Genomic DNA, 23,968 nt, shown 5'->3' with positions numbered 1-23,968 from the left:
AATATGCACATTTCTAGAATGTATGGCATAAAGTACCCCAAGTACTAGAAGGATACTGCAAGTCACTGAGGAGTACCTGGACCATATAGAGTGGGGATCCAAAGACCCAATCCCTTTAGAAAGTCACGGAACTCTATGGTTACTTGTATGGCCGAGGGTATTTTATTCCTTATAATAAGTGGGGCATGATGAACAAAAATGGAACCTTTAGTGCAAAATTAAAAACACCAAAGAGCAGTTTGTAATTTGATGTAAAGTTCATGTTAGAAGCAATTTAATTTAAACCTTATGAAAAATGGCATTTGCTCAGAATGAGTAGTAATATGCAGATATATTTTTTTTCCTGTAATGAATCAAGCGCAAAAAATAAACACGTTTCCATCAATCTCTCCTTCCTGATGATTAGCCTTTCTTTTAGAAAAGCATATCACAAGAAGGAAAAGCTGATTCTCGTTTTCGTTGTTTAAACTTCAATGATGCTCCGACGCATGCCTTTTACCTAGGCTGCTGGTACTGCCAAAAGGTTTCATAATGTCACACTTTAACTGCAACTAGTTAAGACTGTTGCGTAGCTGTGTCACTTTCAGTCACAAAGTGACAATCTTGTTATAGTTAATTTCCTACATGAGGGTCTTGAACTCTGCTTAAACAGGTTTAAGGGTAATTGTTCTCTCTTATGGATGGGAGACTTCAATTTATGGCACGGTCAATTGTCCACTACTGGGTTTTGTGGATTGCCAGGCTCAGAAGGAGATCCTATAACTCATTTCTTTTATAGTCCATTTGGAGAACAACTGTTTGTGACACTTTTTGTGACATTCCGTGGTGCAGAAGCCTGCGTGATATTTTTCAGGCAGCACTAAGCCACTTTTTTACACAGTCTCTCTAAGAACTCAGCATTATTACCTTATTACTTTATTTTCCCTTCCCCTGGTATTGAATCATATCTTGTTTGGGTCAGAAACAAGAACCACAGATTTGTGCTCACTAGGTTAAGGATGAATATTGCACCTTTCTTAGTGACTTTCCCAATACTGGGTACCAATTTTAAGAATTTGCCTGTTTCTCCACGTGACTCCTCTACACAAAATACGATGCATTTTATGTCATTTTTAAATTCTATTCTGCATTGTTCTATATAATACCATTCTTAGGCCATGCCAATTTCGGACAACGTTGGCCGTCTGTGGTATCTTTACAATCTCTTTCCTCATCTAGTTTTTTTTTCAGCAGCATGTTTTATGTAAAATTATACATGACGGAGGACAATGTTAAAACATTGAATCAGTTTGGTATGAAATACTTTCAGCCTTGGAATGTTTTAACTTTTTTCTTGTATTCTTTGAATTGAATGCTTTTATCATGGTTGAATATGTTTTGTAATATTTGATGAAAAGTGATATTGTATACTTTATGGTCATTTGTTTGGATCGAATAAAGAAACTTGACTGACTGTAATAGATACATTAGAGACAGCTTTTTATACTGGGATTGCAGGCTTCACTCTCTAAAAAGAAAATTGGAAACAGGCTTTTATACAGGCATTACAGGCTTTCTTGTATTATAAACAAATAACACAGATTGTATGCAACTCATTTAAAACAATTTGGAGGCAGCACCAGTCAGATAGTAAACAGCTGAAGCATCTGTTTGTATCAGAAGTTTCTTTTATTTTTCTTCTTTTCAAAAGTGCACAAGACAGCCAACGTGTTTCGCTCCCCACCCAGAGAGCTTCGTCAGGGCCAAGAAAATAATTAATGGAATGAAGTATCCAGAAGACTGCGAAAATGTACGACGTCTGGGTCCTGTTGCACGGGGGACACCACCGGCTTAATTCAGCCTGCAGAACGAAGCTCCCTGGCAGCTTATTAAGGCCTGCCTTCAAACATTGGGGCACCATCATAGAACCACGGACAGGAAACACTGTCTTTACAGGTTGGTGCCTTGAACCCAACAACATCGATATATAAGGGGTCTTACAGTACTCACCCCAAGCCACACACTACATCGGCCATTTTATCATTCCTTCGTTGATACATCGATAAACCTGAAGCTCAACTTGACGTCGTACATTTTCGCAGTCTTCTGGATACTTCATTCCATTTATTGTTTTCTTGGCCCTGACGAAGCTCTCTGGGTGGGGAGCGAAACGCGTTGGCTGTCTTGTGCACTTTTGAAAAGAAGAAAAATAAAAGAAACTTCAGATACAAACAGATGCTTCAGCTGTTTACTATCTGACTGGTGCTGCCTCCACATTGTTTGAAGTTGTTATCTGGAAATCCAGTGGGACCTAAACACAGCAGGCCCTGGAGGTTTAACAGCACAGAACTCTAAATACTTTTGGGATTTTTGAAGTTTGAGGTGCTTATTTTATAGCTCGCTGTGTTGGTCAGTGTTTGGATGCAACACATTTATTCTACATGCCAGAGAGGGACTTATGTAGCCCACCAATATAGTATAAATTGACATGTGTAACTTCACTTATTCTCTTCCAGGCTATGATTTAGAACATGGAAACAGAGAGAATTAATGATTGGCTATTAAATATTTTAGTTATTGGATCAGAACACCAGTGATATCTAAAATAATTTTCTAATTTTAGGAAAGTTTACTTGCATTGAAGTGAAGTTTCACTTGGAGCGTCAAATGGGATACTACTTGATACAGATGTACATTCCGAGTCTCCTGATCGTCATTCTCTCCTGGGTTTCCTTCTGGATCAACATGGATGCTGCCCCAGCCCGGGTGGCACTGGGCATCACCACAGTACTGACTATGACCACTCAGAGTTCTGGATCCAGAGCTTCACTTCCAAAGGTAAAGAGACACACAAACCTCTTCACCCTGTCTTTTGTTTTTTTTCTACTGTAAGGAAAAGCAAAGTTATTTCAAACCATTAAAAATAAAGAATGTTGGTTTTAGTAAATGTATATACAGTGGACAAAAATGTGCATGGTGAAAATAGTTTTTGTACTCAAAATCAGAAGATTTTAATGACAAAATCCAAAGTATTTTTCTTTTGATTCGATTGTTTCCAAAATGCTTGTTTTACATGGTTTTTGTTTTATTTTAACCTTTTGATGCCTTGACGACAACATTGGAACTAGTTGAGATTGAGGTGAAAATTACAATTTGCACACACTGGAACGAGCGCAGCTGTAACAGGGTGCTTAAACCTGAGCACGTTCCTTAATCTGCAGATCTGAATATCACTCTTATCACAAATTCTTCATCAGGTTTTACCTGTCGAATGCCTGTGGGAAAATTGACTATAATAAGTTTACAATTGAGCGAATAGCATATGCGCAATTAACCCACAGGCAACAGCACCCAACTGAGGAGTTGCTGCTTGAACGTAATTAGCACCAAGCATGGAATCAGGGTTCTAGTTTATTTTGAAGAAGCACAAAGTGTCTTAGATTAATGCTAGGCGTTTAGAACCCATGGTAGACTTTCAGAGCGCAAATGGCGTCAATACCCTACCTCAGCCCACTTAATCCAACTGAGACAATCCAGGAAAGCTTATAACAAAAGTATCCTTAAATCTAAAAAATACTTTTTTAGGAAAGAACTGGACAATGCAATAAATAGACAAAGGAAATTATTCGATATACTTAAAGAACAATCGAATAAATCTGCCAAATCAGCACCAGTCATCAGCAAAACAAGCTTAAATAATGAGGATTTCTCTGTCTTCTTTACTGACAAAGCTAACACTTTGGAGAGGGAACTCAACAAAACTGCTGAAGACATTGAAAGGGAGAAGGGTTCCGCAGATGAACCTCAGGCTCAACAAGAATTGGACAAACCAAAAAACAATGCTCGATAGTCAAAAATCACTTTATTCGGTTTTGCAAAGAAGACCATAAAAGTTCATAAAAATACATTTCATACATTGCTCGATAGTCAGGATTTAAACCAGTCAGTGAATTAGACATCTCAAAGATCATGTCGTCCACTAAACCTAACAACCACTATAACGACCTCCTAACAGCAAAGTGCTGGTCTTCTCTAAACCACCTGCTAATCCCGCCTTGGACTAAGATCATAAATGCCTCGTTATCACAAGGCTAAATACCGGACTTCCTAAAAACAGGGCATGTCATTCCTCTCTTAACAAAAACCACCAGAGAACCCTTCTGATCCAAACAACTTCAGACCTGTACCTAACATTCCCATGCTAGCCAAAGTTCTGGAAAAATGTGTCCAAAAACAATTGAGACTTCACATCTCAGATTTCAATCTGTTAAATGATTGACAATCTGGGTTCAGACCGAACCACAGTACAGAAACTGCAATCCTGCATATAGTAGATGCCGCTTTACTGGCTCTCGACCACAACAACACATGTTTCCTAATACTGTTGGACCTGTGGTCTGCTTTCGACACAGTAAACCATGCCAAAATTCTTGATAGGCTGAAAAAAAGAATGGGGCTAGATGGTACAGTCCTAAAGTGGTTCAGCTCCTTCCTAGAGAATAGATCGCAAAAATTATTTGTCAACCAAACCCTGTCAGACCCAACCAGAAATACATTTGGAGTTCTACAAGGTTCAACGTTATCCCCGGCGCTTTTCAATCTATATGTAGAACCATTAACAGCTATACTAAAAAAAGCAAAGATTTCCTTCCATATGTACGCGGATGACACGCAGCTGTATATGAACCAAGCCCTAACGAGAACCCTCCAATGGCTAACCAAGAACCACCTGAAGCTAAATCCGCAGAAAACCGAATTCTTACTGATTACACCACACAAAAGCAAATTTAAGATAACAGAATGGTACAACCTTATCACTGCTATAAAATGTACCCCGAAGATTGTCGACTCCACTAAATCTTTGGGAATTACTCTTACAAAAATCTGAAGATGGTAGCACATATCAACACAATGGCAAAGAACGCCCGCTTCCATCTAAGCTACCTGCGGTTACTAAAACCATTCCTAAATAAAACAGATCTTAAAACAGCAGTCCACGCACTGGTCATATCCAGGATCGAATATGGTTGCACTACATTGGCTGGGCTTCCCAAGGTCACAACAGCCCCATTGAAAGCATGTCTTAATGCAGCCACAAGACTGATATCGGGATCCCGAAAAATGCGACCATATCTCCCCTCACTTGAAAGTGCTCAACTGGCTACCCTTCGAAGCAAGAATTCACTTCAAGTTAGCATGCATCACTCATAAAGCATTGCACCATAAAACGCCAGTTTACCTTGCACAGAAACTCACACTTTCAGGAGGATACCGAGTCTCCAGGAGCAAAGCTGATCTACTTCTGAAACCAGTTTTTGTAAGAAAAGAACTTATGACCGAGCATTTTCCGGGGCAGCACCTAGAATTTGGAACGCCCCCCCCCCAAGCATTAGAAGAATTCCATCCATCGCAGCATTCAAAAAAGAAGCAAAATCGTTTTATATGAGGAAATTTCTACCATACAGCAGAACCTATGGCTACAAACTTTCCATGTCTGCTTCCTTGCATCCGCTAGCCTTTCACTACCCACACATGAACTTGTATATATGTAGTACATGTGGTTGTGTGTTTTTATGTGCTTTGATCTTAACTCAATTGTTGACTGTTATATATGTTTATACACTTTCCTGAAATTCATTGTTGTAACGATTTAGTGATTTGCAATCTATAAGGTTCTAATGTTGAAATACTTCTGTAAAGCGCTCTGATACCCTATGCAGGGTCATGTCCGCGCTATAGAAAACACTAAATAAATAAATGAATAAATAAATAAATGTTGTACATATCCTAACAGTTGTAGTTCTCCATACACTCGGATCAGGCAAACATTAGCACAAGTAATAATAATTCAATGTGTACAGTTGGTGGACTACATTGGACACCGATGGTGCCAGTTGGACTATCAGCCTTTTATATAACCCTTGCATTTATATGTGCTTGGGATGGAGCAGATTGGCTTATATTAGAAGACTTTGCCAATAAGAACCTTCTTAAAACGTTCTCTAAACTTCAGGAAAACAACTTTAGCTCTCGGTTTGCATTGCCCACACAAGGATCTTTTGATTTTATTTACCATCCATATGAAAACATTGGAGCCTGTTGCTTACAATTTTCTGTGCAGTGCTGAATCTCCACGTACATTTAGGAGTCTAGCAAGTGAACAGATTGTTTGTCAGTGGTACTGAAAAGTTGGGATTTTCTGGTGTGTTATTTCTTCGTCAAATCAGAGCCAATGATGCATATGAATGACTGACTTTGCATAATAAAATGTCCTAATTCAGTACTGGGTGTAGCTTCTATGTTTGTTTATATGTAAATTGTTTATATGGGTGCTCTTGGTAAATTGCCAATGTTGGGCTAGAAGTTCATTTGAAAATCACATGCTACTCTGTGAGTTCTATCTGGCAATATTATTGTAGCATCTACTCTGACTACCGGTGTTTCTCAATCTATCAGAGTAATAGTTTGTTTGTGAAATGATGTGATAAATTAGGCAACGTGTTTAATTTCTTCCTGCTGTGGAGAAAATATGATACAATCATTTATTTAAGTGCTGTTTTACTTCTGAATGAGAGACAGGCATTGTTAAAGTTGCCAGATCTCTGTGTATCTACACCTTCTCACATTAATATTGTTCACATTAGTGTCAAGTAAAGGAATTTATGAACCTAGGTTATCAACAGTAGTCTAAGTGCTTTATTATGAGTTTTGTGGTCCTACTGCGGATCATGCAATGACCTGTTTGCTGTAGAACCCCAAAGCTGTGGTGCTGCCTCCCACTAAATTAGGAGTTAAATCCTGGTCTGGTGGGTGGTGCTGCAGCGGTTTAAGGCAGCAGTCTGTCATGCTTATTGACGAGCCTGACATGGAGACCGCTGTTCTCAGAGAGTCAACTGCACCTTCCTTGATGGTGTGACACACATGCCACATAATGCAGGAACTGGGGTGCAAAACCAGGTCCTGCATGCACCCCCAGTGCCCCGCGCATGCACCTCCCTTTGTTGCCTCCTCGCCACTCTTTTTTATGTTGGGCTCACAGCCATGTAAAAGGGTGGGGGACAGGCAACTCCTACTGTGCTTGGCAGTGCCGCAGCGGCACTGCCAGCATATAAGTGCTCCTGACCTCTGCGCGACCGATGCAGGATCCTTGATCTCCGGCGGTTGCAGCGGTCCTGTGGCAGTCCAACCACCACACACATAATTCTGCAGGCAGGCCCACAGTGCGGCAGTGGTAAGACCGCTACCATGGGTCAGCGGTCCTATGGACAGTCAAACTCTTAATATGTACCCTTTGCACATTCTGACAAAGGATTGTAACCAACTAGGGGCAGAGCATAGAAGTGTCTTGAACCCTCATGTCACATCATATTCTACCGGACCAATAATAAAAAAAGTATTTATTTCCCAATCCATGACCAAAGCATCTCTTAAACTCGCTGTACAATTGAGATACACTATGATGCTTCACTTCAGTTGTGTATTGACTTTAGGCCTTATTACGAGTTCGGCGGTCCATAGGACCGCCAAATCCATGGTGGCGGTTCAACTTCCACCACACTGCGAGCCTGTCCGTAGTATTATGATTGTGGCAATGAAACCACCACAGGACCATTGCGACCACCAAGGATCAAGGATCCAGTGGCAGTCGCGCAGCGGTACGGCATAGTTATATGTTGACAGTGCTGCTGCGGCACCACAAAGCATATTAGGAGTTGCCAAACCACTACCCTTTCCATGACAGTGAGCCCGCCATGAAAAGGGTGGATGTGTGGCAACGAAGGGGATCTTAACGGGTAGTGCCACCCTAATTTTCTGCTTAATGTGGCATCTATGCCACACCATGAAGGAAGGTGCAGTTGGCTCTTTGACAGTAGCAGTCTGCATGTTAGGCTCTTCTATGAGCCTAACAGACCACTGCTGTCAGATCGCCGCAGGCCCGATCAGCAGACCAGGATTGAAGACCTAATCTGGCAGGCAGCAACACCACAGGTTTGGCTGTCCTACAGCAGATCTGCATTGCACCGTCCACTGTATGACCACCAAAGTCGTAATGAGACCCTGTGTGTGTTAGTGATTTAAGTGGTTTTATGTCAGAATGTCGATAACAAAAATATCTTCTTTCTTTTCTATAATGGACTAAATATATTTTACAAACATCTTGTTCCATTGGGTGGAGACTTTTTACTATTAACTCCAATGAGGCAATATTTTTATAAATGATATTTAGGACACCATGGGCCTGATTTAGATCTCAGCATACAGGCTACTCCATCACAATGGTGACGGATATCCTGTCCGCCGAAATATAAATCCCATTATATCCTATAGGATCTATATTTTGGTGGATGTGACAGAGTAACCCATAGATCTAAATCAGGCCATAAATCTTTTGTCAGTCTATATTTACACCAAGATATTTTAGTGAAATACCGATTTAGTGCCATACCGATTTTAGCATATGGCATACATTGTCCTCATTCTCCTTATCTCCCTTACACCCTTCATATCCATTAAGGTCATTAAATATACATGCGCATTTTATGAAGTGTGTTTTACTGAGATTGACATTGTTTGCATTAAATATACATAACGGTAGAATATTCCTTGTGCTTCCTTGGTATTTTTCCAATTGTAAGTTACACAAGTAAGAATAAAATACTTCAATGTCCGGTACAATTTCCTGGAAACATTAGATACAAAACATGTTTTGAATATCAACATATTTATTGGATTTAAATCTCAGTTTTTTTACGGGGTATTTACAAGTAATTTGTGGTTTTAATAATAAGCTAATTAATTAAATGCCAATTCTGACAACCAATTGTTCCTAAACTCTTTAATCAAAAGGGTCAAAATGAATGGCAGTTGTCACCTGTCAAAAAATGCCTTTATTTTTTGAAAATAGATTCTCTCTGTTGTTTTTTCTAGAAGGACTGCATAGATGCTTCTTTCCTACATCCACTCTGAGCTTTCCTCCCCATGTGTGACATTTCACTTTTTTAAACTGAGGTTTCTGGTGTTTACTCGCCAAAATCACTTTCCTAATTCCACTGTTTTTTTTGCTCTTATTTTCTTCCTCAGTCTCTCACTTCTTCTGCTCCTGACTCCCTTCCCTGCTGTGTTTTTCACAAATTTGTGAAACTAGTTTATTTGACTGCTCCCCATAATCTTCCTTTTTTACAGTTTTAGAATGGAAGTCCCATTCTGCGCATTCATTTCTCTTCCTAACCCTTTCCTTACCCTGCCTGCTTCTAACTTTGCCTCTTTTCCCTCATTTTTCTGTTTATATTTTTAAAACATTAGGGTCTATTCACAAAGGTAAGCTTACACTAGCTTGCACTTCACAGAGGAATTCCAGGCAGAATTAAGTCTATTTACGAATGTGGAAATCTCTGCCAAGTTCTCCGCACCAATACATGCCAATCAAGGGGTGAAAAAGTGGGTGTCCCTAAGGTGAAGTTTGCATTGGAACTTTGTAAATGTCCACAAACATGGACATTTGCAAACATTTTCAAACTCCTCTCCTTCCCCTATCCGCCCTGGAAAGGGTCATATTTTTCCTCCATCCAGTAAGTAGCTGGTGTATATTTATTTCCAGAGTGGGAACGGATTGGCTCACCCCCCAATTTCATTGGGACATATAAATAGGACTTCCTCCATTGGAACAAAATATGCATTTGCACAGGGGATGGGGATCCCGATGGCTTTCTCAGAAGTATGACTGGAAACCTGCACCTGTACAATGTTCCAGACATGCTCCTAGAAATGATTGTGAGTGGCGAAAAGTAGGGAAAGTACGTCAGACAGAGATTTTCCAAACTGAACCAATGTTCTGTAACCAGGTTTGAAAAGGGGTTCTCAGTGTGTTTACTTTTGAAATTTGGATTTTTATTTATTTGTTTTTCAGTTAGAAAATATAATTAGCTTACATATATTTTTGTCTTTTCTTTTTTAGCAAATTGTATTTCTGTTCATTTGTTTTTCCTCTACCAGGGTTTTCAATTGTGTGCGTCTAAGGAAGAGGTTTCTACTATATTGAGTTTCTATGAATCTTTTATGCATTAATGTTACCACACATGAATGTTATATGTGTAGGCTGTTTATTCTAGTCTATTCACATTTCCTCCTCTACCTTTTATGACGGCCCAAAAAATGTGTTTTAGTCTGTTATTTTACCATACTCAATATTTTTGTCAGCATTTCTGTTGAACCTCGTTCTAATTTTCAGGGACCAGAGGCAAAATAAAGAAGGAAAAATAGACATGAAGAAAGAGAGAGCGCTTCATAAAGAGGTAGAAAGACAGAGAGGTGGGGGAGAGAGAGAGAGAGAAAGAGAGGAAAGTAGAGGGAGTTGGTTGGATTTTATCATCCAGTGATGTGTCATTACAAAGACCAGGGGAGTACGTCTTTCCTAGGAAAATAAGTCAGAAAGCTCCTTTGTGATTCTTCCTGCTCTCTCGATTTTCAATTGTGAAATTGGTGAGTACATTTCTCATCAACATTGCTGCTGTTGTGCAATATATGTCTTTATTTAGTTAGTACCATGTAAATGTTGTACGGTTAAAAGGAATTAGGACATTTTGGGAAAGAATTCAGCAAATGTCTACTTCTGTCCATTCCATAACTGGTTGAATGCATTCATCGATGCTCAATGTAGTCAACCATATGGCAGGACATATTTTTGGCTTAGGTTCTACAAATATTTATTTAGTCAAAGGTTAGTACTCGGACAACACCAAAATATGTTTAGTAGAAGGTTTATCCCTGGACAATACCAAACTTTTTCTCAGAGTATCTAGCCCATCTGACACTGTAACCTTGAAATCCTGCTTCCAAAATCTAATGTTTGTTTGTATGTATCTATGGATATGGTAATTCTACGGGGCAAACCAAGCCACAAGCCAGCGAACTACTGAACAGGGTCAAAGACGAGTTTAAAATCAATGTGTAATAATAGCCTTAGCATGGGTCAGTTCTTTTCTTCTGGAACGTTCACAGAGGGTTCTTCTCAGACCCTTCAAATCTGGATGCAAACCACTCGAACGCGGAGTCCCACAAGGCTCAGCGCTAAGCCCTCTGTTTTTTAATGTCTACCTAGCCCCACTGGCCAGAGTGGTGGAGGCATGTGGAGTCAGAGTGATCTCATATGCTGATGATACTCAGCTGATATTCTCATTTAGAGATCACTCTGACTCCAGCCTCTCCAGCTTCCGCCATTGTCTGGGCGAAATCTGTGCGTGGATGTCCTCAAATCACCTACGGCTTAATACTGACAAGACTGAGGTCCTGTTTTTTAATCAAAAAATGACCATCCCACCCCCACTCTGGTGGCCTACGGTACTTAACCCCCCTCCAGTCCCGGTCCACTCTGCCCGCAATCTGGGGTTCACATTTGATGACACCCTTTCCTGTAGCCCTCAAATCAATAAGGTTACTGCGACCTGCTTTGGCAAACTAAAAATGATGAGAAAGATCTTTCCTTTTCTGCCAATGGAGGCTCGCAGAACCGTCACTCAGGCTCTAATCATTGCCCATCTGGATTACGCCAACAGTCTATATGCTGGGGCCCCTCTGTATCAAATTGAACGCCTGCAGGTGATACAGAATGCTGCGGCAAGACTGATTGGTAACATCCCATATAGACACTCTATCTCTGTGTTTCGTAAAGAACTCCACTGGCTTCCTATAGCCAGCCGTATCAAATTTAAAACGCTTGTTCTGGCCTATCGTGCTCTGAACGGCTCCGGCCCAGAATACTTAAGAAAAAGATTGAGACTGTCTTACTCAGTCAGAGACCTTCGCTCTAACAATCTGCGTCTCATGCTTGTGCCTAGATTTCGGCGCTCAAGAATGGGTGGCAGAGCCTTCGCTGTCTTAGCTGCCAAACACTGGAACAGCTTACCTATCGACCTGAGATTCGCTCCATCTGAAGCTCTGTTCCGTAGAGGCCTGAAAACTTGGCTATTCGCTTCTATTTAGATTGCTCTTCTCTTTTAGCAGATAATTTTAGCGCCGGGACACCCCCGTGGGGGGTAGCCGTGCGCTCTATAAAATCCATAAATAAATAAATAAATAAATAAATAAATAAATAGCGGAAGCTAATTTGTGTATGGTTATATCATTATGAAGTAGTCTTCTTTAAAGAGGTGGATCTTCAACTCTTTCCTAGATTGGAACAGTATTGCGGTGTCTGTCATTCACAGGTACAGATAACCCATGTTGTGCATTAAAGTATTACTTAGGTGCATATGAAGTCTCCTAAAAGTTAAGTGCTCAGTTGGTAACTCCACGGCCGCAGAACCACATCTTTCCCACAGGATAACCACATGATCGAACTGGCCTAAAAGGGAAATCAGACAGAGTCCGAAGGTCGGTTTTTACATTCCAGTGTGTGGGCTGTTCTTTGCCTGTTTGTAGGCCCTTTTTTTTGGTCTGCTGGGCCAATTTTCACTGTTGGTTTCCCTGAACTTCAACCAAACATTGCCTGCAGCAAACTCAAATCTATGCAGTCTTCCATACCTTGTAAAAAACTGACACAGTGTGTACTTACAAGTTCAATACTGCTCCAATTTGTAAACATGTGTTACTTCTCTAGCTATCTAATTCGCTAATGGGGGTTACTTTTATTTTGGTGCCTGAACCTATTATCTGTCTCTCCTTGGATAACCGTCCTGCCAGTAACAAGAGTCTGAGCCAGCTTTACCGGGATTTCAAACTTTGAACAACAGATCTCTGGGTAGGTCCTCGGGCATATTAAGAAAGTCTGATGCATAAAGATCTTCAGTCTTTTATTTATGCATGATTAGGTGTACTCTCACAAGGCAGAGGTGACAAGCATGATACGTATTGTATCAACCTCTGAAAAACCGGTCTCAGAATGCATGTCAACTACCAACTAGCAAAGTTCTCTCACAGCATTTTAAAGCAGCACATGAGGTAGCACATGTATGGACACAGGAGGAAGGAGAAGGAGGGGAAGGGACAGAACAACAAGGATTGTACACAACCCAAATATTTTATGGAATAAAGAACCCTTGTCGTACATTATAAGGATATTGCAAGTCACCTAAGAGTTGCACCGCCATATACAGGAACGAGGCAGAAGGCTGAGTCTCTTAATAAGGTTATGGAATTCCAAGGTGACTTGAAATATCCTGATGATGTGCGGCAGGGGGTACCTATAATACATGTTATGCCATCAACTTTCCAACAAGCCTCTTAAATCCTAGGTAACAGCTCTTTCATGTAAAAGAGAGTATGTTTGCAAACTGAAAAAGTGAAAATTGAATTGTTAGTGCAAGACTAAATACATCAAATAAAGCTGTAAAATATTTGCTGTACGTAGATATTAAGATCAGTTTAATACAAGTCTTTTTTTTAAAAAAAAAGAGGTGCAGTTGCTCAAAATGTGTAGGAACATGGAGAAAGATTCTAACTTATGTATAATTACCTAAGGAGTGTAAAATAAACATGTTGCCATACATATCTCCTTTCTGGTTGTCACTGCACAGCTCGAAAAACTGATCAGAAGGAAGAAAAGTAAAATTTTGTTTTCGTTCTATAAACAACTGCTTTGATTATGCTCTGTGACCTGGCATGCCTTTCTCCTTTGCTGCTGGCTCTGGCAGCAGGCATAGTGATGTCAGAACTCAAATGTAATAAAAATGGATTTCAAAATTTTCCCTGAGCAGGGGGCTTGTATATATTAGACTGTTTTGCTGGGGAAATGGATAATGGAGAAAAACTGATCACACATTTGATGTGAACAAAAGGAACTCATCATTCATCATTGCATCTCAGAGAAGTTAAAATAGAATACTACATACAAACACAAACCCTTGGTTAAATCACCAAAACATTTGTTCAATATTTACTACATTTCTTGCAGTGGAATAGCAAGAATGTGCAAGTCTGGCATTGATGTGGGAATCATGTTGACAGAACCTCTAGTTTCCCTCCAAAGCACCTTCATTTCAAGCCCAAGGGGAAAAAGCAATGTGAACAAATCAAAACCTATAAACACTCTGTAAGCCACTGCAGGCAAGTGGGTCGGCATTCCAAAGCTGTTTCACCTGCTTTATCAAAAAAAGGACGTGCTACACCATCCATTCATGCCTCTGGCTGTAGCATTGTATTTTCCTTTGTAAGCTTGGAGCATGTCATGTTTCTGAAAAAAATTGTTTCAATTTCTGTTTAAAAACAGCATAACACGATAACTGTACCTTCCTTCATATTTCTAGCCAGGAGCTCACATTTTGGTGCGTATCCATGGTTCTAGGGGTGGTGTCCTTAGTGTATTATCGCACCACAGACACTGAATTGGCCCTCAATCAGGTTTGTGATCTGTTTAACAAATTGAGCCTGAGGAACAATGTGTAAATTGTGAAAAGCTTGAATACTGATTTTAGCCAGCAGTCAATGTCTCCGGCTGCTCTATTTGAACTACTAGTAACCAACCTTCAACATCCCTCCATGCTTTTTAGGCCAGGGGATTAGCCCCACACAGGAGACAACAAGGGGGCAGGAGGGGATGGTACTGCAACCAGTGCACACTGGGACGGCGACAAACTCACAACCAGATCTACGAGTGGTACATTCCTAACATAAGCAACCTATCTTTAATATATCCTCTTACACCTTAAGAAATACAAGGAAAATCCAGTTCTAACATCAGGCTTACCCTTTGTCCTAACATACAGAAATTACCCTTATCAGACCCATCTGGAACTTTATAGATGCTTTGGAACAGTCCGTCTTAAGTATGGACCTGTATGAGTAAACTAGGGCCTTACTATGACTTTGGCAGTCTCGGAGCAGGGTCGCCACACTGCCACCCCACTCTGAGACGGCCAAAGCCATTAAAGACGACTTGCCAGAGTATAACTTATTTTTATTCGGGCGGGTGATTCTCTGGCAGTGTCACTGCAGTGCCTTTGAAAAAGGCCCCACAATGGGAGCCGAAAAGGGAAGGACAAGGGAACCCTACTCACAACGGAACCAGGGTAGTTAGTTTATAACAGGGAAACAATGGTTCCTGCGGCATAGTATACAAATATGTATAATTGTATTTGTGCGCAATCACGATTCAAAAGATTATGTTGATGTCATGGAAAGAGGGACCAGACACACTACTGCTTTTGTTTATACACATATGTTTGTATTATTTACACAATATATAGAGCAATTTAAAGAAAAAAAGAAGTAAAACAAGGTTTTGAATAAGTGTCCCAAGTGAAGGATAGTGGATCACTGGCGGCAGCAGCTGACCTGTGACAGTCCAACTATTGGTGTAATGTTATCGATGGCTTCCCTCAAACAGCTTATGCAATGTTAGAGAAGCGCAGACAGTGACATACTATCACACACATCTGTAAGGTACTACAACTCCAGATTATCAGCCAGCCCTTTATCCTCTGATCACTGAATACAAATCCAGCTACTTTCTTTCCTCTGCAGGACTTTTTCAACATCTTTGTGATTGTAATCTATCTGTCTTAAAACAGTGCAAGTAAATTCTAGGTTGCCCTGTTTGCTTTCTAATTGAGTTACCAACCTGGTTGATACCTTCAAATGTTTAAAAGTGCTAACAATGTTCTTGCTTTCTGATTTTAATTTTCTTTATGGTCATCCCAGAATTTAACTTTCTACATGGTCATTCTTATTTGGGATAGCTAACAAAGACAATGAAGGTTGTAGATGACTTGAGGAGAGATGTTATTAGTTTGATGCCTTTGTGTCCACATCTTGGTGTGAGTTACTTCTGAATATCCAGGCCCAATTCAGAAAACATGGATGTGGCTTACTCATACATTTTTATAAATTTACAGAGTATGATACATTTACTCATGTTTCCTGTGACTAAGCGCATCCTACTCCTGGAAATCCCTCATTAAGTCACATGAACCTTGGAGTAAGATAAAAATATTTATTGCAAATACTTTGTGAAGAGACTTGGAACAACTCACATATAAAACAGGAGGCGTATGATGCATAGGAAAAGCTTTGTGAATTTGGCCGATCAGCCAAATAGAAAACATTTGTTTTGCAGTATTTACTGCTTTGAAGCTAAGACATAAGTGTTGTTTTCCAAAAGCTTCTTCACAATTGCTGAAGTGTCAAAACAACTGTTTGAAGAAGGGCTCAAAATGAAAAGTGCTGTGATGGAGATTATTACTCAGATGCTTTTACTAAGGTTGATTGCTCATCGTCATTCAAAATGTAATGCCATGTCTCCTTGTGCTTTTGATACAAAGATTGATCAATCATTTCTTGTCTTTGAAAAAAGTTAATGGTGAAAGTATCTTTTCAATAATAGTACTAGAAAGACATTTTTGTAAATTTATAGAAGGAGAAGAATTTACAATCTTTCATTGCAATAAAATAATGTATCTCTGGCCCATCCTTTCCTTCCTACATTCCCAGAAATATGCAGATTTCATTGGAATTTCCCCCCTCATATTTCATGAAGATCTTGTTCTTCAAGGTTCAGTACCTTTGGAATTCAAATGTATATCATGATTTGAGGAAAAATATTGAAAAAAGTGGGCCACAAGTATGATCTAGGCCTTTATTACAAATTGAGTGGAATAAGGTGTGGAGTTTATCGCATGTGCAAAGTGCAAAATTTTTAATAGGAAAATGAGGCATGTTATTAAGAATTGTTTTTTAATCATTTTTGTCTTCTGTAGTTCTTTTCCCTCAAATAGGGGCACATTACAATGGCGGACAGAATTCAGTCTTTCCGCCATCGTTTCGGGGATGGGGACCGCCCGCCTATGAGGCGGCGCTCCCACACATGGAATTAAGATGTGACCGCCACCACGGCGGTCACATCTGCAATATTTAATATTGCGATGGGAGCTGCTAGCTGCAGCACCGGCCGCAATGTTAAAAATGCACCTTGTACATTTCCCTGCACTACATGGCAGGCACCATGCGTTGCTGCCACATGGTTCAGGGAAATGTAGGGGGGTACTATGGCCAACTGCCCCTGCTTAAGGGAGGCCTGCAATGGGCCCCCAAAGGCCATCCCCACCAGCCTCTCCATGGCGGTTGAAGTGCCATGGAAAGGCTGGTGGGGATCCAGCATCCTGATCTGGTGGACGGTGCCTGCTAGGCACTGCCACCATTCTGTGGATGCGGCCCGGTCTGACAGGCAATTGTAACGATTGCCTCTGTCAGACCCGTGGCAGACGGGCTTTCCACCCGCCAGGCACACCGACTGCCATCCTATCTGGCAGACGGTAATTGGCCTTACGGCGGCAGTAAACTCGCCACCGGCAGGCTGCCGGTGGCGGGTTCACCACCATCATAATCAGGCCCTAAAATTCGGCAGGTTTGACCTGCTGGAATCTGTGTGGGGAAAACTGGGAAGGTGTGCTAATTATAACACAACTCATAATTCTGATCTCTGTGCAAACTCTTGTTAATAATGATGTACCTGGCAGCTCTTATCAGTTCTCTGCTTTTACAGTGAGGCGCTTGCTTGAATTTGCCATTCCACATCCCTTTTTGTTCCTCCAGTGAAGTCGTAATAACTGACCTGTTTCATTGCAGCACCTTATACTGCACCGTTGCTGCTTCAATGTGCAACAGATAACAAGCTGCTCTATTACGCAATTTAATGGTATTCAATTCAGCAGCCTCAGAATGATGGAAGGTTGAGTTGGCCCTTTCAGGTTCAGACTTCAGATGTTAGTGTGATATACTACCATGATATAGAGTTTTAGATATTGTGCTACCAAAATATCATAGCCGGAATTTCGAGTAACAAAATATTGTGAAAGTAAATATACATAGGTGTATCTAGATTTGCTATACTTAACTACACATATATGTATCTTGAAGATCCATATAAGTGGAGTTTAGTATAGTAAATCTAACCTCACTGTTATATAGTAACCGCTCGATATTTTGAAATTTGATAATCTGGATAAAAAAATTTGGTAGCAATGTTATTGTGCTTGATATTGTGACATAGAACCATCACCATTACTATTACTCAATTTAAAGATACTCACCGTTTTGGAAACATGGATGGTTGATTTGGCCCTTCGAGGATTTGAGCGTCAGATGTCATCAAAAACCATTTAACTCACTGAGCAATAAATCTTACCATCAGTGGTGAGCAATTGTAATTTTTTTACCAGATAAACAGTCATGCAGCCTAAGGTCTTATTTGTCCCTGTCATTTTGGAGCGCTTCACATGCACTTCATCTGTATTACTTTGCCTACTGCCTTAGAAGAAGGCAGGCTGACAGCGAGAAAGCAGAACCAGTGTTGTGCCCCAATGAAACAAACTAGGACAGGCACTGTGAAGGAGATTGGCAGACTTCATGCTCCCCTATATTACTAGGTAAGGGGAAAAGTCATGGAGGGCAATCAGGCAGGCATGATAGGAAAGGATTTCTTATTGCCTGCATGGTCAAAACGGCTAGGAGCCCACCCTTGCTGGTTCTTCCAAGTGGGAGAAAATGAACAAGGCCTGACTAGGTTTGGAACACCACCACTGTGAATTCCTTAGCAAGGTGGGTAATTCGTTACAGACTTCATGGCAGAAGAACAGGCCGGCAGCACTGAAAAAACTGTATAAGAAACACATTTGTAATCAAATTATAAGATGTATTTAGAGGGTGAAACGAGGGACTGCAGTCCTATTTTTAATGTATGTTACACTGAACCAGATATCCCACTATGATGTCAACCTGTTTTTCCCTCGACTGGATGTGCGTGACAGCTGTCAATCAGCTTGTTTATATAAACATCCAAAAATGTACAATAAAGGGAGATTGTGCATGTTACCTGAATGTCCAGTGAAACATCTTCTCTGGAATCAACTCTTTCTATTGAAACAATTCCTTCTGTTTAGCCATATTTCAAGTGGGTTGGAAAGGGGTGAGGTATTTTAGCATGTATCAGAATTTACTAAGTTTTCAACGAGCAGATTTCATCCTGTTTTACTTGCCAAAATTCACCAAAGGACAATCTGAGGAGGTTGGGGTAGTGGTGGTTGTTACTCCTACAAATCTTGATATTCCGATCTGTGCATAACAAGGGAAAGAATTTACCAGCCCACTGGGAATCTGGCCTTTTGTAGTGGGTTTTATGCATTTTGAAAGATTGTATTAAACCTGCCAACGTTTAAAGAAATATTTACCATGTGAAAAGGCAGAGGGGCCATGGTGGTCTTTTTTCCATGAAGTGATTAGAAGCACTTTGACCCTCCTTTTCCACCCCCACTAAAAAAACAAAAATACAAAGGCCTCTGGGGTGAGCCTGCTGCCAATGACATGGGGAGATTTAAACACCCAAAATGGACATTGGCTGTACATCCACTCCAAAAACCAGCTGTAATGCCACTCGGTTTAAAGGTTTCTGGCGCACCCTATTATAGATAGGGCACACTTTTCCTATTTGCGCCATGGCGCACCTTTAAGCTGGTGTGCCAGGTGCAAATAGGTAAAGTATGCCCTATCAAGTAGAATGCACTGCTCTGAGGGCAGCCGAAAACTCATGCTGCCACCAGGGCAGCGCATTGAAGAGAAATACGGAGCAGCTGTTAAAAGCTCTGGGCCCAATTCACAGAACTAACTTAAGACAAAATCCTATATTAACACTTTTGGTATTCACAGAATGCACTTACTACTTTTGGTATTCACAGAATGGATTTACGACTACTAACTTTACATCCGCACTCGGGCCGGAAATTCCGGCCCGGAGGCGGAGCTTCCGGCCCGGAAGCAGAACTTCCGGCTTGGAGGCGGAGCTTGCGGCCCTGAGGCAGAGCTTCCGGCTTGGAGGTGGAGCTTCCGGCCCAGAGGTGGAGATTTCAGCCATGGCTAAATCCCCACCTCCGAGCCGGAAGCTCCGCCTCTGGGCCGGAAGCTCCGCCTCCGGCCTGGAATTTCCGGCCCGAGTGCGGATGTAAAGTTAGTAGTCGTAAATCCATTCTGTGAATACCAAAAGTAGTAAGTGCATTCTGTGAATACCAAAAGTAGTAAGTTTAGGATTTTGTCCTAAGTTAATTCTGTGAATCGGGCCCTCTGTGTTTCTCTTTCAAGGAGGCAACCCACCTGCACTTCAAAGATGGATCTGAGATCCCCTTGCAGGTGGGTGCAGTGAGTGACTTCATCCACATGCAAGGAGATGTATGGGGAGTCCATAGGACCCCTTTCCTCCTTCAAGAGGCCTGCTTTGAGGGAGCGCACTGACATTGCACCACCTTCTAGGTGGCACACTTTCAGTGCACCTCCTAGCAGCTTATTTCCCTCTACGCCTGCCTCTATAATGTGGCACGGGTGCTAAGGCAAAGGGATTCCCTCATTTGCATGGGGCCAAGGCCTGCTTGAGAAAGTGCTGGTGTTACGTGTGCGCCAGCACTTTTAGTATTACAGAAGGGGCCACATAAGTGTCTGCGGCCCTTCTATAATACCAAAGTGCCTCCGGAGTGTGCAAAGGGGGTGCACATGCCCATTGCACTCCTGGGGCACGTTCTGTGATACGGATCCAGGTGTTCTCACCTTGCCATATCGAATCTTCAAGATGTGACCATGCGAAGGCAGCCAATATCGTTTGGCACATGGCGGCACCGTGTGTGTTTGGCAGGCCAGTTTATATATAAAGGATAAACACATTTACTGACATATAGGCATCCTGAAGAAGGGAAAGCAAACTGTTATTCTGGGTTATACTATGCATTTTTAAAAATGTCATTAACTTTAAAGCGTCATACATGTTTCATAGCATCCATTTCCACAAGTCTGTGGTAAAAGCATCGAGTAAATAGAAAGTAGTTCAAAGGTTATTCCTTATAGAAAGGGAGGAAGGTGTCGCATGCTACCCAATCAAGAAAAAGAACTTCACCCCATGATACGCTAAGTGTTCTGAGTGGAATCTTGCGCTATGTGATGTGGCATGCCCAATGCTTCAAGATCTAGACCGCAAAGTGGATTAGCGGGTAAGTGGGGTCGATCGGGGGTCTTCAGCAGTTAGGCGGCAGGAATTTTAAATATCAGGACTAGTGACAGTTCCAATCATAACTGTACACCGTACAAGCATCCTTAAAAAAATGTCATTCGGAACAAAATATGCACCATTATTTGACACATTTCATGAAAGTATCAATTCATTATTTTGTCATGTTCACCCATGTTAATGTTATCAAAGGTTTCCCCACCTTAGCACCTCTTTTACACTCAAATACAGGAATAATCTACTTAAATGTGACCAGTCAACCTTTGGGAAGGGCTTTCCACTGTGTTTATCGAACTATGAGACAGCACATGTTGCTACTTTTTTTTAGTAACTTTTGATCTGTTTCAATTAGAAGCAATGTTTCCTTGTTCAAATCTGCAGATTTTGTAGCACAGGGGGATTGTGTAGCAAATTTGGCCAATCCATAATTGTTTAAATAAGTTCTACTGCCATATTATTGTATAATTCCAGGGGCCCTACACTGAGGTTTTCCAGGCGGTGCTCTCTGAAGGCATAGGCTTTATATATAAGAGCAGAATTGTTTTTGGTATGAGTGGCAAATCTTTGATCGCTTCGATAAAAAGTTAGAAAGGTTTGAGCCATGAAGAAAGATGTTGTACTCATAGCAGACTCTGTAGTATTGTGTAGTATGTTTGCTCAGCTACTGCTTGGTTGACCCACTATAACTGTGTAGCGCACTAATGCTGCTGTGCAACGCTAGTCACTCATGACCTTGTAAGTCCAACATTATGAAAAGGTCCACCTTGAGCAAGTGATTTTGAAATCAATGAAGAATAAAATAACATGAAAATGATTGGATTATTGTTAGTTTTACAATATTGGTAAGCAGCACACTGCTTATAAATTATACTCACAATAAATAAAAACGTTCTCAAGAAATGATAGACTCTGATTTTGAAGCATTTAGTAAAAATCCCCTTCCTTTCATTCTGATTTGCAACTTCATCCTGGTTTTCTAGTTTGTTTACTTAGGACTACCCCCACATCTCACCACTGAACATGGCAAACAAAATGTGTTTGAGGTCTTCATAGTGAAACTGCATAACGTCCACAAACAGTCCACACTTTGGGGCAGATTTACAATTCCCTTATGACACTTTAACGCCGCTGTTGCGTCACTTTTGTGACTCAGTGGCGGCCTAAACCATGCGCCACGTTGTGACTTAATTACTACGTGACGCATCTAGGCAGATGCATCACATTGTAAAGCACTGCGTCACATGAAACCTGTGTCAGGTTTCATGTGGGCGTCCTGTCGCAGTGTGGGCGTTCCGTCAGAGGAAAGCCTCGGAAAAGTGATGCAGTGAAATCTACAAGATTTCACTCAGTCACTTTTCCGACACCGCTGCGATGAAACCTTGCGCCTACTTGAAGCAGGCGTAAGGCGTGACGCAGCATCTTGGAGATAGGCCAGGTTGACACAGTGCTGGAGTTGCGTTGTGCCCACGACACGACTCTCGCACTGCGCCAACCTTACGTCGGCAGATACGTCACACATCTGCCTATCCATGCGTCACGGCACGCCGCCCCTGGGGGCTCACGGGTAGTTTTGCGTGACGCATCTTTCTTGGAGCATCCCTGCTTTATGTTTGTAGAGCATTTCCCTGAGGAAGGGCTACGCATTAGCCCGAAATGCATTGGGATTGGGAGTGTTAATGTTGGATGATACCTTTCATGGATTGTGTACTCTGAATCTGCGTTTCAAGCTATCTTTAACTGCTCATAAAACTAATGAGTATGGATTAATAAACTGGAGCAACCTTTCCAATTTGTGGATTTAACTTTTGCGTGAACTGGTTTAAACCTTTAGACTTCATTGTCATTTGTATGCTGAGCACCGGAGAGTCTCTCTCCAAGTGGAGGGAGCTGTGTATTAGTATTTGCAGGGATGCACCAGAAGTTATAAATCTGCCCCTATGTGTGTTCATCTCTGTCTAATCATTGGGTCCTTTACTGTGAGCATATAGCTTTGCATCAGACGCCATGAGCCAAATATCACAAAATTGGCAGTGTGGTGTTATAATGTATATATCTTACGTACATAAGACATAGGTAACACTTTCTGCCTTAAACACCCCTTCTGGAGCGCTTTTCTCAGAACCTGTCTGGAAAAAGCTGACAAGAGACTGTCCTTCTTTCTTACTCATAAACCATGTTTTAAGAAGGCATGCCTGTGATTTATAGGTACACACACCAATCTGGGGCTGTATTATGGAATACGGTGCACTCGTTCTAAAACCTCGTTCTAATTCTCAGGGACCAGAGGCAAAATAAAGAAGGAGAAATAGACATGAAGAAAGAGAGAGTACTTCATAAAGAATAAAGAGGTAGAGAGAAAGAGAGGTGGGGGAGAGAGAAAAAGAAAGAGAGAAAAGTAGAAGGAGTTGGTTGGATTTTTTCATCCAGTGATGTGTCATTACAAAGAACAGGGAAGTACCACTTTCCTAGAAAAATAAGTCAGAACGCTCCTTTGTGATTCTTCCTGTTCTCTCGATTTTCAATTGTGAAACTGGTTTGTACATTTCTACATCAACATTGCTGCTGTTGTGCAAAATATGTCTTAATTTAGTTAATACCATGTTCATGTTGTACAGTTAAAAAGGAATTAGGACATTTTAGTGAAAGATATCAGCAAATGTCTACTTCTGCCCATTCCATCAGTGATTGAATGCATTAATCGATGCTCAATGTAGTCAACCATATGGCTGGACATATTCTTGGCTTAGGTTCTACAAATATTTATTTAGTCAAAGGTTAGTACTCTGACAACACCGAAAATATGTTTAGTCAAAGGTTTATGCCTGGACAATACCAAACTTTTTCTCAGAGTATCTAACCCATCTGACACTGTAATCTTGCAATCCTGCCTCAAAAAGCTAATGTCTGTTTGTATGTATGTATGGATATGGTAATTCTCCTGGGCAAATCAAGCCACAAGGCAGCAAACTACTCAACAGGGTCAAAGAAAAGTTTAAAATCAATGATTAATAATAG

At 41.1% G+C, this 23,968-nt stretch overlaps 1 protein-coding gene across 1 annotated transcript in view; it reads left to right on the top strand.

Moving 5' to 3' along the window:
* Positions 1 to 23,968, top strand: part of GLRA2 (glycine receptor alpha 2) — an 819,827-nt gene that overhangs the window by 472,202 nt on the left and 323,657 nt on the right. The window contains exon 7 of the mRNA XM_078657642.1: positions 2,603 to 2,817. Coding sequence (XP_078513768.1) covers positions 2,603 to 2,817 — 215 coding nt within the window. The remainder of the gene's footprint in view (positions 1 to 2,602; positions 2,818 to 23,968) is intronic.

This window comes from Lissotriton helveticus, chromosome 8, assembly GCF_964261635.1.
Source record: "Lissotriton helveticus chromosome 8, aLisHel1.1, whole genome shotgun sequence".
In the NCBI taxonomy this organism is placed as follows: domain Eukaryota; kingdom Metazoa; phylum Chordata; class Amphibia; order Caudata; family Salamandridae; genus Lissotriton; species Lissotriton helveticus.
This window is presented reverse-complemented; position numbering and strand designations above follow the sequence as displayed.